Source organism: Oncorhynchus kisutch, linkage group LG15, assembly GCF_002021735.2.
Source record: "Oncorhynchus kisutch isolate 150728-3 linkage group LG15, Okis_V2, whole genome shotgun sequence".
NCBI classification, from domain to species: Eukaryota; Metazoa; Chordata; class Actinopteri; order Salmoniformes; family Salmonidae; genus Oncorhynchus; species Oncorhynchus kisutch.
This window is the reverse complement of record NC_034188.2, coordinates 41,711,109-41,728,577: the sequence shown is the minus strand read 5'-3', so window position 1 is coordinate 41,728,577 and position 17,469 is coordinate 41,711,109. Positions and strand designations below refer to the sequence as shown.

Genomic DNA, 17,469 nt, shown 5'->3' with positions numbered 1-17,469 from the left:
TTAAAAAATAAAGTAAAAAATGAATACTGTTGTTATTAAAAATTGTCTTATTGCATTGTCCTAGTCTTTACTGGATGAGCCGAATCCGAACAGCCCAGCCAACAGCCAGGCAGCTCAGCTGTACCAGGAGAACAAGCGGGAGTATGAGAAGAGGGTGTCTGCCATCGTGGAACAGAGTTGGCGTGATTGTTGACCCCCTCACCATTCACAAAGAATGAACAATATCCAGCCTCAAGTTGAAACAAAAACACAGAAGACAAATCTCTCATAAAGGAAATGAAATTCACATCATGGTTTAAATCTTTCTCTGCATTATGTGTGTGTGTCTGTAGTGAGGTTTGTATGTTGTGGTATCACTTCATGCAGAATGCTCCTCCTGGACAAGAGCACATCATTTAACAATGTACATTTACTTTAATCTGGGTTACTTACAATGTAATTTACCCCCATATTTCTATCTTGAGACAGAAAGGTATGTTCATTTGTAGTTACTTTTGTATCTTGTCATTTTAGTGGTTTTAAGTCCTCTACAGTGTGATTTGCTGTGTGGATCAACATTTTTCTTTTTTTCTATTCTTTGAATGTTTGGTTTCTAGCTTCTCTCACCCATTTGCCTTTTTGAAACTTTAGTATGATATTAACTAAGAAACAATATGATGAACACCTGTCATGGACTTCTATTCCCAACCAATGTCAATCTCAATATCCTATCCTTTTTTTTTTATGCACAAACCGTGTTCTTGTTGGGGCTTTGTGCCAAATGGCACTTTCATCAATGAATGATATGCATCAGGAATCAAGTGTTTCCGAAAGGAACGTACTTGGTGCACTTTCAAAAGTCCTGTAACTGTTGCAACAAAAAGAAAAAAGCTATAAGTAACTATGTTTCCATGGACAGTTTTTATGCAAGTCAAATAATGTGTGTATATGTGAGTGATTATAAAAATCACGACAGCTGTGATAGAAAAAGGGTGTTTCGGTGTACTTTTATAAATGCCAGATCATTTGTTCGTTTGACATGGTGTGATCTTTTTGTCGGTAAAATGAAATATGTGGGAAATGGCAGTGGCAATGCCTTTGTGTAAATATTGATATAACCGTTATGTCAAAGTACATTTGGAGTCGTGGTGATATGGTGTGTGTGATATTCCCACTAAAACTCGGTTTATGTAGATTATTAGGCTGCGGTTAAATAAATTCTGATGAACTTCACAGGGGGTGAAAGTGCATGTGATGAGCCTAATGCTGCTTTCCAATAAATATAGAGGGTCTTATTCTGGTGACATGATGATCGATGCTTGACTTCCATTTGACAAATAAAAATATTCTTGATCTCGTCCATAATAATCTCATGTAGACTAGACCAGGGTTTCCCAAATTTGGCTTTGGGGCTCCCCCAAAAAACAAAATGTGCACTCAGTGGGGGCCCCAGCACCAAGTTTGGGAAACCCTGGGCTAGAGCACAGGTGCCAAGACAAGAGTAGGCACATTTGCTATTTAACGCAATAGTTTGTGGCAAAACTATCAGTAGAGTTGAAAATGCAATGGAAACACATTGAACTTTATACCTTTCTTTGGTACATAACTTAAGCGAAAATGTACATTTTGTGTGCACTCTCACACACTGATTTTTTATCCACAATTGAATTCTGGTGGAAACATAACACTGGTGAGAAAATTGACACAAAAGTGGATTAACTGCCTTGTTCAGGGGCAGAACGACAGCAGTTTACCTTGTCAGCTCAGGGATTCAACCTAAAACCTTTACAATATTGCTACAAACTTAGACTTGCAAACATTGAACAGAACTGGAATAGTCATTGTTCATAGGAACATCAGTGTTAATATAAAAAATGTTCCAATGCATTTTGATGAATATATTTGTAAATACACATCAGTCAACTCACAAGTATTGAAGTCCAGACAGTAGACAACTATAAGACTTAATTTATTGATCATTATTACAGCTGTGAAAACAAGCAGACAAGTTAACTATTCACTAAGACATATACATCTGACATTTCAAAGGGATCACAGCTTGCGCTTTTACCATGTGACAAAGATCATATTACAAGTCTTGGAGGCAGCTTTTATTTTTCAATTATCTAACTATCCAAGGGGGGAAAATAACATAGAAAGTATTATGTCAGGGATGTGTCAATGTCAGCATATAGTTACAGATGTCACTTGATGTGATGCCATATACATTTTTACTAATGAAACGTGTGTAGGTAAAATGCCAGGCATTCTGCTGGTTTAGGCTATTTCTGTAGCCATGAAAAACGTTTGCTAAAATGTTTTGAGCCTTTTTGTCAAGATACATAACTCCAATCAACTGTTACAGCACAAATCACTAGCATATTGTGCAAATGTGAAGCTGACAGAAGACCAAATTGTAGAATGACAAGAAGCGTTAAAACAATGCCAGAAAATATGCAATTGTAGGAAATGGAATGCAGAAAACACTGAAGTATTTCCCCAAAAGACAAGCCTAGAAGATTGAAACATCCCCAATAAAAGTACAACCTTTGCCCAGATCAGGCACACCTGTTTTTGTTCTGAAGTATCGGTCATCGGTAGTTTGTTGGAGCTATACTACATCCAGTCAGTGTGAGGCCTGAGGTTTCACCAGCTCGTAGCGTCCCACCTGCCCTTCCTGCAGGAGCTGGCCAATGAGCTGGTCTTTGTGCACTTTGCGACTGACGATGAGGAAGCGCAGCCTGCCCTGGCCATATGACTTACTCCGCAGGCCATACTTCTGGGATATCTGGTGGATCTGCTTGCGTTCATCATTGTTGAGTTCAGTGGAGAAGCGCAGGTCATCCTGGCGGTCTGAACTGGCATAGTTACGGATGATGTCCTCAATGTTCCGTTTGGTGAGCTGATTCCCAGACTTGTCCATGTCCATACCCAGTCCTTCTCTGGAGAACTGCTCTTTGACCTTTATGGGTTCAGAGATGCCCTCCCCTTCCCGGCCCAATCCGCCACCCTTCCAGCCCATCTTGCGGAGTAGCTGATTCCCAATGTTATCCTCCTTGATCTCCTGTCTCGAGGCCTCCTCACCAGAGCGCGTCAGAATCTGGTGGCGAGAGAGGGCGTCAGCATTACCCTCCTTTCTGAGGTTAGATTTAACCACAGCCTGTGTCTGCCTGAGTGTGGCCAGGGCTTCCTCTGCTGCAATGTGCTTCACCGTTTTCTTGGGTCCGATGCCTGACGCTACATACTGACCCTCCAGGTATACCTCACACCTCCAGCGGTGATCTGGTAGCACTGTGAACTTATAATCGGCAGCTACCTTGTTGAACTGGGCAGTGTCATTAATGATGCAAATGGCATTGTCTGAGTTCTCTAGGATGACCAGCTCACTCAAGTGTTTCTTCCTACCACCCTGGTGACCGAAACGGCCACCTGATGGGTCAGAGGGATTGTTCCCTCGGGAGAACTGCTGTGGTTGTTGTTGCTGCCGGGCTGCCTGGTTCATGCGCAGTTTCCTCACTGCCTCTTCAGCTGCTGTATGTTTAGATGTCTTCTTACTTCCCTTGGCCTGTGCCACCAGCTCGTCCTGCAGGTACACACTACATTGCCATGCACTGCTGTTGGGAACCACATCAAACTTGTAGTCAATCTTCATGCGGTTGAAGGCGGCAGAGTTGTTAAGAATGCAGATGGCATCATGAGCGTTGTCAACAATGACAAAATCGGTCCAGTGCTTGCGTTTGTCAGGCTCGTATTGCCCCTTGGAGCTAGGCGTCGGCTTATCCTCTGGATTACGCAGTGCCGGTAGAAAAGCAGGGGTAGGGCAGTTGATCTGGCAGACCACAATATCATTGACCAAGGAGTGTTTGAATTTGCGCTGCACTACACGGACCTCCACCTGTTTAAAGAAAAGCTTAATAGCCTGCTCAGAAGCACGGTCCCTGGCCCCGTTTTTGCTTCCAGAGTATCCAGTAGCAAGGTAAACACACTGGCATCTCAGCTCACAGGCATAGCCATCAGTTGGTACTTTCCTGTTCTTGGGTAGGTCTGCTGGAGGGATATCTTTGAGGTTGACATAAATGTACTCTGGGTTGGTCTTACAGGCCTGGATGCTACGGCTTAGCATGAAATTGTAGTTTGGAGATTCAGCTCCACACATGAATGCGGGGTCTCTTAAAGTGACAGCTATGGCAGATGCCACACTATTGATCAGCCTCTGCTTTTCATCCAGTACGGCTTGAGATATGGGGATGGGTTGTGAAGAAGACCCAGAAACTGAGGGGCTACTCCTCCCTGGGCTACTGTAGACTCTGCTGAATGGCCTGCTAGATGAGGGTCTGTCCTGATTCCCTCTGTCCTGATGCCCGAAGCCAAGTCCTTGGCGTCCTGAATCCCCCCAGCCCCCTGATCGACTGCCCCCTCCATATCCATCAAACCTAGCGGCCTGAGAGTATGAGTCCGGCTGCCTAGTGCTATGGGCTTCAAATCTGTCTGAGTAGTCCTGCTGCACTTTAGTCATATAATCTGAAGTGGATCCTCGGCTCCCATAACCTAAACCACTTGTGCTACCTGAGGGTATGTCTCGATCTCTCTCTCTATCACTTTGTCCATCTCTGTCCCTCCAAGAGTCAGAAGAAGAACCGTATGATGAAACTCTGTCAAATGCTGGTCTAGCTGCAGAGGAGCCCTGAGCTCGGTTGCTGCCATAAGACGGACGGTCAGAGTCCCGCTGTCTCAAACTGTTCACCTCACTCCTCCGGCGTTCCTTGTCATTCTCCTTCTCATCATTACCAGACCCGCCATTGCTGCCACCACTAACAAAGTGCACAGGCTCAAACAGTGGTCTGGAACAAAATTTGGACACCGGCATCTTCCTCATTGGCTCTTCTCCTAACATTAAAGAACAAATCAGAGAATCAATCAATGACAAGTATAAAACAATAATATAACAATAAAAAAGCATATAGTATACATTATGTTGAGTTAAGTTATTTGCCACCTTCCAGTAGATAAGCAAAATACTTCAACAACATCCAAAATTAGTTCAGATGTGGCAAGGAGTTAAATCTGAAGAACCAAAATCACTCACTGCCATCTGATGAATTGGGTCTCTTTTTTGCTTCAGCACTTGGAACTAGGTCAAAGGAGTGCATTTCGCCAATGTAAATCCCTTCAGCCATATCCAGCACCTCTCTCCTCAGATCAGGTCCATACCTTAAAAGAAAACAGAGCTGTATTAGGTAAACAAGCAAAATGTGTATTTCCATGTTAGCACAGTAACATACTGACACTTTATTACCGGAAATACTCTATTAGGGAGAGAACTTGTGTTGTTATACTTCCCACATCAAATGTAGGACTAAAAACAAATCTGTAGGCAAGGTAGATGCCCATTTCATTATCCAGTTGTCAGGATAGCCTTTGTTGTTGGACAGAGAAGCACATGGGGGGTGATGGGGTGAAATAGTTCTCTAAATTCAGGTCAAATTCAAGTCAGTTCAAGTAATGTTCTTCTTCTGAAATCCCATCTGCACCCCATGATGAAGACATTGTTTGCCAAAACTATCGATAATACAATTTCACAATAAATTGTTATATGCCTACCACTGTTCCTCACTTTAAAAACTCATTGACAGATGGATTTGGCTGTGTAAATGTCGTCATTAGATTAGGAAGATGGCACCAACATAACTAGTGATAGCTAACAAACTCAGTTTACAGACTGCAGTCACAGGTTATCCATTATATTGACCAGACACTCAAGTGGCAGCTCTAAAAACGATAATAAATGTCTTCAAAAATGAAAGGCAGTCGGTTGGAGGCAAGATCAGGTGGGCCCATTCTAGCCAATGAGAGGGCAGAGACGCGGGTGAACAACAGGAACAACTCCCATATAGTGTGTTTTGTTTTTCTTTTCAAAGTTTCCGGGATGTCACCTGTCCTACTTATATCAGTAGTCGTAACAGTCTATGCATTACGAAACTTCTATTCGATCAAATAAGCCTCATGTAGCAAATAAACCATTACATTTCTTTTGACCAAATTCGACACTCATTGAACGAAAAGCTTCTCGCTTGGTGAGCGGGGGGACGCCACCTGCTGGAGAAGACAGGTTTTGGGCCCAGTTATGCCTCTCGCTTCCTCTGCGCAAAAACTATTACCAGCTGCCAGCATGGCCACTATCGCAAAGAATTATGGGGCTCAGTGATAGATCAATAAGAATAGGCTGACTGATGCTTCAGTCAAAACCGTCCATTAATGTGGAAACTGCAATTATTTATGCTAACATTGGCTACATTTCTGTTTAATTACGACTCCCATTTCGTGCACAATTTATCCCCTCCAAAAATGTCTACGAAGTATACCGATTTAGCGTGCACACAACTAGCACAACAGCTAACGTTACCTAGCTGGCTACGTTATCATTGAAGTCAAATAATTCAAGCATGATTTGCTCATTTTAGTTATGATTTCATCTGCAGACAATTATCTGACTAAAAGTAAAACACATGTTATCTGGCGAAACAAGTGACGCAGCAGACGAGCAAAGATGGCTAACGGTAGCTAGTTAGCTCATTGGAAAAAAAAAGATTGATGCATCATCTTGCACGGAAATGTGATATGAAGCACGAGACAGATTTTGTCGAATTGATTTTTTTAGCTCAAATTAAGATTTGAGCTACTCTGACCTCTATGCGAAGTTCCAAGTCCAACGTCTCTTTGTTTGTACCTTTTGATGTCAGTTTTTCAAAAATAGTTAGCAGGCTAGCAAGTTCAATGCGTATTGAATGTCCGTAGCTAACTAACAGCTTCGGCAAAGGCTTCGGTCATCACCATAACATCCGGGGGGGGGGGGGGGGGGGTCAACGCTGTCAGCTAGCTAGCTGATTAGACTCGAATGCTGCAGTGGTAGCTATATTGAGACGGGTCGTTATGTGGCATTCAGAAATGTGTTGAGCAATTGCAGAATTTCACTCGAAGTGAATTTACAGTAGCTACTCGCATCAACCTCCCATAATAACCCTCTTTTTTTGTCCCTCTGAAATCGTGGCGTCAGTTTCCGGATGCAACCGCGGAGCTGGTAGCAAACAGGCAGAGGAACTAAATATATTGGAGGTGGTCGACTGTATTATCTTATGTAGCAGAGGAACTAAATATATTGGAGGTGGTCGACTGTATTATCTTATGTAGCAGACAGGCAGAGGAACTAAATATATTGGTGGTCGACTGTATTATCTTATGTAGCAGAGGAACTAATATATTGGTGGTCGACTGTATTATCTTATGTAGCAGAGGAACTAAATATATTGGAGGTGGTCGACTATTATCTTATGTAGCAGACAGGCAGAGGAACTAAATATATTGGAGGTGGTCGACTGTATTATCTTATGTAATGTGTATTAGGTATACAGGGGAGCAAAAAAGTATTTAGTCAGCAACCAATTGTGCAAGTTCTCCCACTTAAAAAGATGAGAGAGGCCTGTAATTTTCATCATAGGTACACTTCAACTATGACAGACAAAATGAGGGAAAACAAATCCAGAAAATCACATTGTATGATTTTTAATGAATTTATATGCGAATTATGGTGGAAAATAAGTATTTGGTCAATAACTACCATCACAAGTTTTAGAACACCTATTCATTCAAGGGTTTTTCTTAATTTTTTACTATTTTCTACATTGTAGAATAATAGTGAAGACATAAACTACGATATAACACATGGAATCATGTAGTAACCAAAAAAGTGTTGAAACAAATAAAAATATATTTGAGATTCTTAAAATAGCCACCCTTTGCGCACTCTTGGCATTCTCTCAACCAGCTTCATGAGGTCACCTGGAATGCGTTTCAATTAACGGGCGTGCCTTCTTCAAAGTTCATTTGTGGAATGTCTTACCTTATTACGTTTGAGCCAATCAGTTGTGTTGTGACAGGTACTTGGTCTTTTACCTGTTATGGCAAGAACAGCTAAAATAAGCAAAGCGAAATAACAGTCCATCATTACTTTACACGACATGAAGGTCAGTCAATCCGGAACATTTCAAGAATAAGTTTCCTCAAGTGCAGTCGCAAAAACCATCTATCGCTATGATGAAACTGGCTCTCATAAGGACCGCCACAGGAATGGAAGACCCAGAGTTACCTCTGCTGCAGAGGATAAGTTCATTAGAGTTACCAGCCTCAGAAATTGCAGCCCAAATAAATGCTTCACAGAGTTCAAGTAACAGACACATCTCAACAACGGTTCAGGAGAGACTGTGTGAATCAGGCCTTCATGGTCGAATTGCTGTAAAGAAAGCACTAAAGAGCACCAATAAGAATAAGATAATTGCTTGGACCAAGAAACACAAGCAATGGACATTAGACCATTGGAAATTTGTCCTTTGGTCTGGAGTCCAAATTTGAGATGAAATTTGTCTTTGTGAGACGCTGTGTGGTTGAACGGATGGTCTCCGCATGTGTATTTCCCACCGTAAAGCATGGAGGAGGAGGTGTTATGGTGTGGGGGGTACTTTGCTGGTGACACTGTCTACGATTTATTTAGAATTCAACGCACACTTAACCAGCATGGCTACCACAGCATTCTGCACCAATACGCAATCCCATGACCCAACACACCTCCAGGCTATGTATGGGCTATTTGACCAAGAAGGAGAACGGTGGAGTGTTGCATCAGATGACCTGGCCTCCACAATCACCCAACCTCAACCCAATTGAGATGGTTTGGGCTGAGTTGGACTGCATAAGTGAAGGAAAAGCAGCCAACAAGTGCTCCGCATATGTGGGAACTCTTTCAAGACGGTTGAAAAGCATTCCAGGTGAAGCTGTTTGAGAAATGCCAAGAGTGTGCAAAGCTGTCATCAAGGCAAAGGGTTGCTACTTTGAAGAATCTAAAATATGAATATACACTTTTTTGGTTACTACATGATTCCATGTGTTATTTCATAGTTTCAATGTCTTCACTATTATTCTACAATGTAGAAAATAGTAAAAAATTAAAACTTTTGAATGATTATGTGTTCTAAAACCTTTGACAGGTAGTGTATACAGTGCCTTGCGAAAGTATTCGGCCCCCTTGAACTTTGCGACCTTTTGCCACATTTCAGGCTTCAAACATAAAGATATAAAACTGTATTTTTTTGTGAAGAATCAACAACAAGTGGGACACAATCATGAAGTGGAACGACATTTATTGGATATTTCAAACCTTTTTAACAAATCAAAAACTGAAAAATTGGGCGTGCAAAATTATTCAGCCCCCTTAAGTTAATACTTTGTAGCGCCACCTTTTGCTGCGATTACAGCTGTAAGTCGCTTGGGGTATGTCTCTATCAGTTTTGCACATCGAGAGACTGACATTTTTTACCATTCCTCCTTGCAAAACAGCTCGAGCTCAGTGAGGTTGGATGGAGAGCATTTGTGAACAGCAGTTTTCAGTTCTTTCCACAGATTCTCGATTGGATTCAGGTCTGGACTTTGACTTGGCCATTCTAACACCTGGATATGTTTATTTTTGAACCATTTTCCATTGTAGATTTTGCTTTATGTTTTGGATCATTGTCTTGTTGGAAGACAAATCTCCGTCCCAGTCTCAGGTCTTTTGCAGACTCCATCAGGTTTTCTTCCAGAATGGTCCTGTATTTGGCTCCATCCATCTTCCCATCAATTTGAACCATCTTCCCTGCCCTGCTGAAGAAAAGCAGGCCCAAACCATGATGCTGCCACCACCATGTTTGACAGTGGGGATGGTGTGTTCAGGGTGATGCGCTGTGTTGCTTTTACGCCAAACAACGTTTTGCATTGTTGCCAAAAAGTACAATTTTGGGTTCATCTGACCAGAGCACCTTCTTCCACATGTTTGGTGTGTCTCCCAGGTGGCTTGTGGCAAACTTTAAACGACACTTTTTATGGATATCTTTAAGAAATGGCTTTCTTCTTGCCATTCTTCCATAAAGGCCAGATTTGTGCAATATACGACTGATTGTTGTCCTATGGACAGAGTCTCCCACCTCAGCTGTAGATCTCTGCAGTTCATCCAGAGTGATCATGGGCCTCTTGGCTGCATCTCTGATCAGTCTTCTCCTTGTATGAGCTGAAAGTTTAGAGGGACGGCCAGGTCTTGGTAGATTTGCAGTGGTCTGATACTCCTTCCATTTCAATATTATCGCTTGCACAGTGCTCCTTGGGATGTTTAAAGCTTGGGAAATCTTTTTGTATCCAAATCCGGCTTTAAACTTCTTCACAACAGTATCTCGGACCTGCCTGGTGTGTTCCTTGTTCTTCATGATGCTCTCTGCGCTTTTAACAGACCTCTGAGACTATCACAGTGCAGGTGCATTTATACGGAGACTTGATTACACACAGGTGGATTGTATTTATCATCATTAGTCATTTAGGTCAACATTGGATCATTCAGAGATCCTCACTGAACTTCTGGAGAGAGTTTGCTGCACTGAAAGTAAAGGGGGTGAATAATTTTGCACGCCCAATTTTTCAGTTTTTGATTTGTTAAAAAAGTTTGAAATATCCAATAAATGTCGTTCCACTTCATGATTGTGTCCCACTTGTTGTTGATTCTTCACAAAAAAAATACAGTTTTATATCTTTATGTTTGAAGCCTGAAATGTGGCAAAAGGTCACAAAGTTCAAGGGGGCCGAATACTTTCGCAAGGCACTGTATATACATACAGTACCAGTCAAAAGTAACACATATGGAATCCTCTAGTTACCAAAAAAGGGTTAAACTAATCAAAATATATTTTATATTGGATATTTTTCAAAGTAGCCACCCTTTGCCTTGATGACAGATTTGCATTTTACATCCCTGTTAGTGAGCATTTCTCCTTTGTCAAGATAATTCATCCACTTGACAGGTGTGGCATATCAAGAAGCGGATTAAATAGCATGATCATAAAAAAATTTCACCTTAAACTGGGGACAATGAAAGGCCACTCTAAAATGTGCAGTTTTGTTACACAACGTCCACCAGAGCTGTTGCCAGAGAATTTAATGTTAATTTCTTTACCATAAGCCGCTTCTGTCGTTTTAGAGAATTTGACAGTATGTCTTAACTGGCCTCACAACCGCAGACCATGTGTAAAGCGTTGTGTGGGTGAGTGGTTTGCTGATTGTTAACGTGAACACATCGAGTGCCCTATGGTGGCGGTGGGGTTATGGTATGGGCATGCATAAGCTACGGACAACAACACAACTGCATTTTATTGATGTAAATTTGAATGCGGAGATACCTTGACGACATCCTGAGGCCCATTGTCGTGCCATTCTTATAAGATGATAGTTGGAGCTGTAATGTTAGAATTCAGTACAGCCTTTGATGTTATTGATCATCATTTGTTATTGTAGCATGTTTCAGCATGATAATGCACAGCCCCATGTCGCAAGGATCTGTACACAATTCCGGTAAGCTGAAAATGTCAGTTCTTCCATGGCCTGCATACTCACCAGACATGTCACCCATTGAGCATGTTTGGGATGCTCTGGATCGACGTGTATGACAGCTTGTTCCAGTTCTTGACAATATCCAGCAACTTCGCACAGCCATTGAAGAGGCCATCAACAGCCCGATCAACTCTATGCAAAAGAAATGTGTCACGCTGCATGAGGCAAATGGTGGTCACACCAGATACGGACTGGTTTTCTGATCCACACCCCAACCTTTCTTTTAAGGTATCTGTGACCAAAAGATGCATATCTGTATTCCCAGTCATGTGAAATCCATAGATTAGGGTCTGATGAATTTATTTCAATAGACTGATTTCCTTATATGAACTGTAACTCAGTAAAATCTTTGAAATTGTTTTATGTGGCATTTATATATTTGTTCAGTATATATTTTAAATAGCTGGCTAATACTTTAATAATAGCTGGCTGACTAATACCCCCATTAACCAGAAGGGGGCAGTCTTTCTCTTCACTTTTATAGTGAATATAAAGTATAACCTGTCCTCAATGTTTATTATTTGCACAACTAAGTTATTTGGCATAAAGAAAAACATACACACTTTTTCATCATAATTTTATTGAAAATTTACATAAATGGAATCAAACTACAATCACATATTTTATCATTAATTTGTGGTGTGGACAGGTAACTGACTAGGAGGGGTGATTATGGCAGATGCTAGAAAAATGTATGGCAATTTTTTACAACAAAATGTAACTTTACACAGAGAGAAAAGTCACATCCAAAGATCATATTTCATAAAACAGGTCTCCACTTCCATACACAAAATATATCCTTATAAATTATACAAATGCATGAGTATCTATCTGTATCTAGGATTCAACTCCATCTCATTGTAATATTTGGCAATATGGGTGCCGGAAATTGTGGAGAGGGGTATAACTGCACATAACAACTAGTAATACACAAGATTAAACTGGTCCAAACAATAGAGCATCAAATGTGAAAGAGTGCAAAACTGTTAGGAGAGAAAACTACAATGGGGAGCAAAAGGTCAAGATCACAGAGGTGATGAAAGAAAAAGACATGCAAAATACAGAATAGACTGATGGTAGTTCAAGCACAATGCGTAAAAGGGCATTAAATGCGACCTACATGGCATTTCAGTACGGAAAAGGTGTTTTCACTAAATAAGTGCTTTGACATGAACATGTCTTTGGCTCTTCTGAGTTCCAATGAAACAACCTATGCAGTGAACAAAGAATACTGTATTTATTTGGATCGCAATTGTCCTATGGTTTTTAAATCCGTATTGACAAAAGTTTCTACTACTCACACGCAAGGTAAGACGTCGCACTATCAATCACCAAATAAATATGGCGGGTTTATCAGTGCTTTATTGAGATCTGGGTTGTGCTATTTGTATTCATAGGGGCTCCCGAGTGGTGCAGCAGTCTAAGGCCCTGCATCTCAGTGCTAGAGGTGTCACTACAGAACCTGGTTCAATTCCAGGCTGTATCACGATTGGCCGTGATTGGGAGTCCCATAGGGCGGCGCACAATTGGCCCAGCGTCGTCCGGGTTAGGCCGTCATTGCAAATAAGAATTTGTTCTTAACTGACTTGCCTAGTTAAATAAATTAAAATCATAACCCCCCCCCCTTTGAATGATGAGCACATTAATAATAGGCTATTTGTAATGGTTATTTCAAAACAGAGTCCCTCTCAAAATGGACTGAATATATGATTGAATGTTATTACATAAAGATTTTCTTAAAATGTACTGTCAATTAAGTTCTGATAGTTTTATGCAAAATATAAATTAATCCAGAGTCTTGGCTCTGCCACAAATGGTATGATGAAACTATTGGTTTGATGTTTTTCTCTTGAACAAATGTTTAGAATCCTACCTGAGCACCTGAACAAAGCTTTGTTCATTAATACACCAAGACAGATCTGCAAAATATTATCAGTGAAGGACTCCCACTTGCCAAAGTGTACCTTGATTAGGTGGCAAAAGGTAAACTATCCAAAAAATACCATGTGAAGTCCACATACGGCCATGTTCAACAAAGCAGATGAGATGGAAGTTAAAAAAAGGTTGATGCAGTGAGAAAAGACAGGAAGAGGAAATGGGTGCTTAGTTCTTGTTGAAGCTGCAATCCCCTCTTCAGACAGGTGGCCAAGACAGATTAAAAGAAGCTAGAGAGAAAGGAGACAAATGCAAGGTTACAAGAGATGCCCAAGCAGTCAGGGAGAGCAACAGTGCCTACCAGAAGGATTACTGACATTTTTGGGGAGGGAAGACTCGTACGTATTTGGGTTTTCCTAACGCATGTATAGTTGCTACTGTACTTCAAATGACACTAACTCTGTTACAAATGCAATGTCTGTGTGGTAAGCTAAAAAAATAACTGCTCATAATAATATACTACAGTACTTGAGCTGACCAATTCAATTTGAGCATAATACAGATTTAAAACATTGAATAAATTGCTTGAGAACTGCTTGCAGCAGATATTATGTCCTCTGTAAATTACAAAAAAAAGGTATTCAGTGTCAGTTAATAAATCAAAACAGACAATCTTAAACCTAATAATGTTGGGAAAACTACCAAGAAGTGCACAACAAAAACAGTCCAGAAAATATCTATCCCTACAGAAGCAAAAAGCAAATGGTGATATTAGTCAGTCAGCACAGCAAAAACACGACATGACAAAAAAGCATAACCATACGCAAAAGACAGATTTAGCCACAGAGTCAGCACATAGAGCAGCAACGAAATACAGATAGGGGTATCCTTTTGTTAATACATAAAGCAGATGAATGTTTTTTTTTTTTTAACCCAGAAGGGTGGGTTCACAATGCCTCTCCTCAGCCTTGGGGTACCCGCTACCCACAAAGCCTGGTCCCTTAGCAAAGCTTGAGGGTGGAAGCACCTACTCAGTGCAGAGCCAGGGTTTACTGCAAAGGAAAGGTAAATACACACAGAGCAGTGAGCAGAGGAACTAAAGCACAGTATGTATGAATGACCACACACCAAGGCACACCCTGCCAACCAATAGAGCTTAGGACAACAGTTCCCCCAGAGACATTGAGACAAAGAGCAATTTGAGAAGGGATTGTGAGAAGTTGTAAACAACGCCTACTACACCACTGTACAAGAATGTGTAAGTACGTAAGCGACTCATTTCGATACATTTAGATGAAAACAAAATACCTACATCTGTGGACATTTGACTCATCAGACCAACTGTCTGACCTGTGTCACCGTACAAAGGCATGTGGGTTATATTGAGCAAGGACACAGACATATTTTTGGAGGGTGGTGTGTGGGTTCTTAGAAATATTTTCCTGATAAACAACACCCTGTCCTCAAGATACAGATGAGAAGGAGGTGGAGTTGAAATTAAAAACCAACAATCTCATTGGCGCTCACACTCATCTGCCAAACAATGGAGTGTTCCAATCTTGTTTCTCTAGGAGGAATGGAGAATGACTACTGGCTCAGTCTGTTCGGACAAAAGCAGTGTAGCACTATAAGGCTGAATACTAACATGACATTTATGCACCTAACTTAAATGCTCATGCAAGTGTTCTACTGACTTCAAGGCATGATTAATAAGAAAGTCCAAGTTAGGATCCAGCCCTATGAATTCAGGTTTGCAGACAATTTTGCTCTGTAAGGAGAATTGTTTTGACAATAACAATGGCGGGATATCTCAAAGCCCTTGAAGGAGTTAAATATCTAGACCAAACCAAGTGTTTCCAACTGTAATCAGAATCTATGTGAAACCCTTATATCCTCACATTTGCAGAACCCACTCACACACGGTTATGTTTAAAATACTGCTTGATTATACATTTCATACACAATAATTGTGGCCACAGTTGAAATATTTGGTGAAATTCACACTTTATTTCCTTTGGATATTAAGTCTTTTTTGTGTAACACTGATACAAGTGCAATACTGATCCCTACATTATTGTTTTTTGTTTAAATTGATTAAAATGTGCTTTTATATATACAAAAAATTTACATAAAAAAGTCCCAATTGCAATAGAAATATAAAAATCATATTTGTGTAAAATGTCAAAAGCTAACAAGTATGCAGATAAAAGTATATTAAAAACAATGAGGTATGGCAAAGAGATGGCGAGAAAGCATTATTGTCTTCACATGTACCAGGCTAAGATGAAATAACATCAGCAGTTCACTATTAACACTCACTGTCTTGATAGCGCAAACAAACTGGCGCCGAGGCTATCATTCCAACTTCCTGTAACTGATAGCCATGCAATGTTTGGAGTAGGCAAAAGTACAAACAGATCTGGGACCAGGCTACCCTTGATGGGCGGTGGACAACATGCCTTCATTTAGAAACGTACTACAATTGTGTCTTCATTTTCAATAATTATGCCAATACGATATCATCTTCATTACTTCAAACTACTGGAGTGGTTTAGTGGAGTGAGTAGAACAGTGGTAGTATGAAACATGGACGTGAATATGCTGCCCCTGCCAAGTATCTGCAATGAGCACAGACTACATGCCACACACACACACACACACACACACACCACTCGCTTGGTCAGACCATAGCGGATGTGCGTTTCACCTTAGCCTCCACAAACTCCTGCCGGTCAAAACAGTAGTTGCGCATGTTAAAGTTAAAAGCACACTCAGTCGTGCGGAAACAAGCTAACAAACAAAAAGAGAAGGTCTACCCAACATAAAAAAAACAGGCAAACGCAGAATGATGACTTGTGAAAGAACGTATAAAAGAAGCATGCATTCGAGTCAAGGATTCCCATTCACAGTAATGGCTGGATTCTTCCTCAGAGCAGGGGCATGTGCGGGGGTTGGAATGAGGGGGGGGGGGGGGGGGGGGGGGGGGGGGGGCACAGAGAACAGCATGGCACTGCCAAGGATGGGGTGAAAACTCATTCACAGCTGGCTGAGGGAGGAAGCACTTTTCTACAGGAATCCTGAACTGGAAATAAGAGAGAAGGAGCATTACGCATTAACAACACTAGTAGACAAACTTTTTCAATCAAATGACAGAAACATTCATGTTATTGGTCAAATGTAATGTCGGAAGGAACATGTGTTAAGGTGGTTACTGTTAATAAGACTTATGAGTGTATGGAGGTGGGGAGATTTAGGGTATACGTTGAAAGAACATTTATTTGGTATGCTAATGAGCTAACACACCAACTCAGTGGCCTTGTTGTTAGAGAGTCCGCCCTGAGATTAGAAGATTTGGAGTTCCCGTCCGAGTCATACCAAGGACTGTAAAAATGGGACCCAATGTGTCTCTGCTTGACACTCGGCATTAAGGAGATATATTGGAGGTAAGGCCCTGCGATAAACTAGCGTCCTGTCCAGGGGGGGGGGGGGGTTCTGCTTGTACATCAAGCTGCCTCACGCTACAGTCACAGGAGATTGGTTAATAGGAGCAGGAGCCTTTCAGGCCTTGTGTAAGGCTACTTACTTAATGGACTAACACAGATGTAAATGTTAACCACGGTAAATCGTCTAGTGTAAATAAATGAATCTAAAACGTTGCTATCTAGCAACATTTCTGTTTCCGAGATTAACCAGGGAGGGATACATGATTATTACAAACTAGATCATTTATCCTGAATTGACCATTATAAAAGTTATGCGATCCATTCTCAAAGTTGCTCCTACGGGGCCTTAGAAAAATGCAGTGTCTCTCTATGGTTGACTTCTCTGTTCATTTCACACGGCTCATTTCCTGTGAACGTTGTCCAGAATGACACAGCAACACTGAGACAGCAGGCTGTTTGTCATCACATTTAACTAAAGTCTTGGAAGATGAGCCAGCCCAGGAGCAGCAGTTTACAGATCGCAAGACAGATGTCTTCCTTTCCCACCCTCTATGGCTGAATCTGTACAAATAGTGTAGCTCTCATTTAAAAAAATAAAATAAATGGAATCAAAGAGCTAGGTGTCAAATAGCTGAAGAATCAAGAAAAAAATGCCATAAAAAAAAAAACACGCACAAGAATTGGCTCTAAAGGCTGAACGGCGCACTAGTGC

At 41.1% G+C, this 17,469-nt stretch overlaps 3 protein-coding genes across 10 annotated transcripts in view; 1 reads left to right on the top strand and 2 right to left on the bottom strand.

The window, feature by feature from the left end:
• Positions 1–1,332, top strand: part of LOC109905323 (ubiquitin-conjugating enzyme E2 A) — a 37,105-nt gene extending 35,773 nt beyond the window's left edge. For both annotated transcript variants that reach the window (XM_031790299.1, XM_020502629.2), the window contains one exon: positions 65–1,332. In XM_031790299.1, the coding sequence (XP_031646159.1) occupies positions 65–193 (129 nt within the window). In that variant the 3' untranslated portion in view covers positions 194–1,332. The remainder of the gene's footprint in view (positions 1–64) is intronic.
• A 598-nt stretch (positions 1,333–1,930) lies between these two features.
• Positions 1,931–7,029, bottom strand: LOC109905322 (NF-kappa-B-repressing factor). 4 transcript variants are annotated; one of them, XM_020502628.2, is made up of 3 exons: positions 6,707–7,029; positions 5,066–5,190; positions 1,931–4,866 (listed from the first exon to the last, which is right to left on the bottom strand). In XM_020502628.2, the coding sequence occupies exons 2-3, from the start codon at positions 5,154–5,156 to the stop codon at positions 2,606–2,608; spliced, it is 2,352 nt and encodes a 783-aa protein (XP_020358217.1). In that variant the 5' UTR covers positions 5,157–5,190; positions 6,707–7,029; the 3' UTR covers positions 1,931–2,605. The 4 variants fall into 4 exon arrangements, with proteins under 4 accessions (XP_020358217.1, XP_020358215.1, XP_031646156.1 ...); XM_020502626.2 differs by having other exon boundaries at positions 6,666–6,815; XM_031790296.1 differs by lacking the exon at positions 6,707–7,029 and adding an exon at positions 5,581–6,471.
• Positions 7,030–11,999: 4,970 nt separating this feature from the next.
• Positions 12,000–17,469, bottom strand: part of LOC109905320 (septin-6) — a 28,110-nt gene continuing 22,640 nt past the window's right edge. For 2 of the 4 annotated variants that reach the window (XM_020502624.2, XM_020502622.2), the window contains one exon: positions 12,000–16,396. Coding sequence is in view for 2 of the 4 variants with exons in the window: in XM_020502622.2 (XP_020358211.1) it covers positions 16,381–16,396 (16 nt within the window). In the remaining 2 variants the exon portion in view is untranslated. The remainder of the gene's footprint in view (positions 16,397–17,469) is intronic. The other 2 variants (XM_020502623.2, XM_020502625.2) reach the window with 2 other exon arrangements.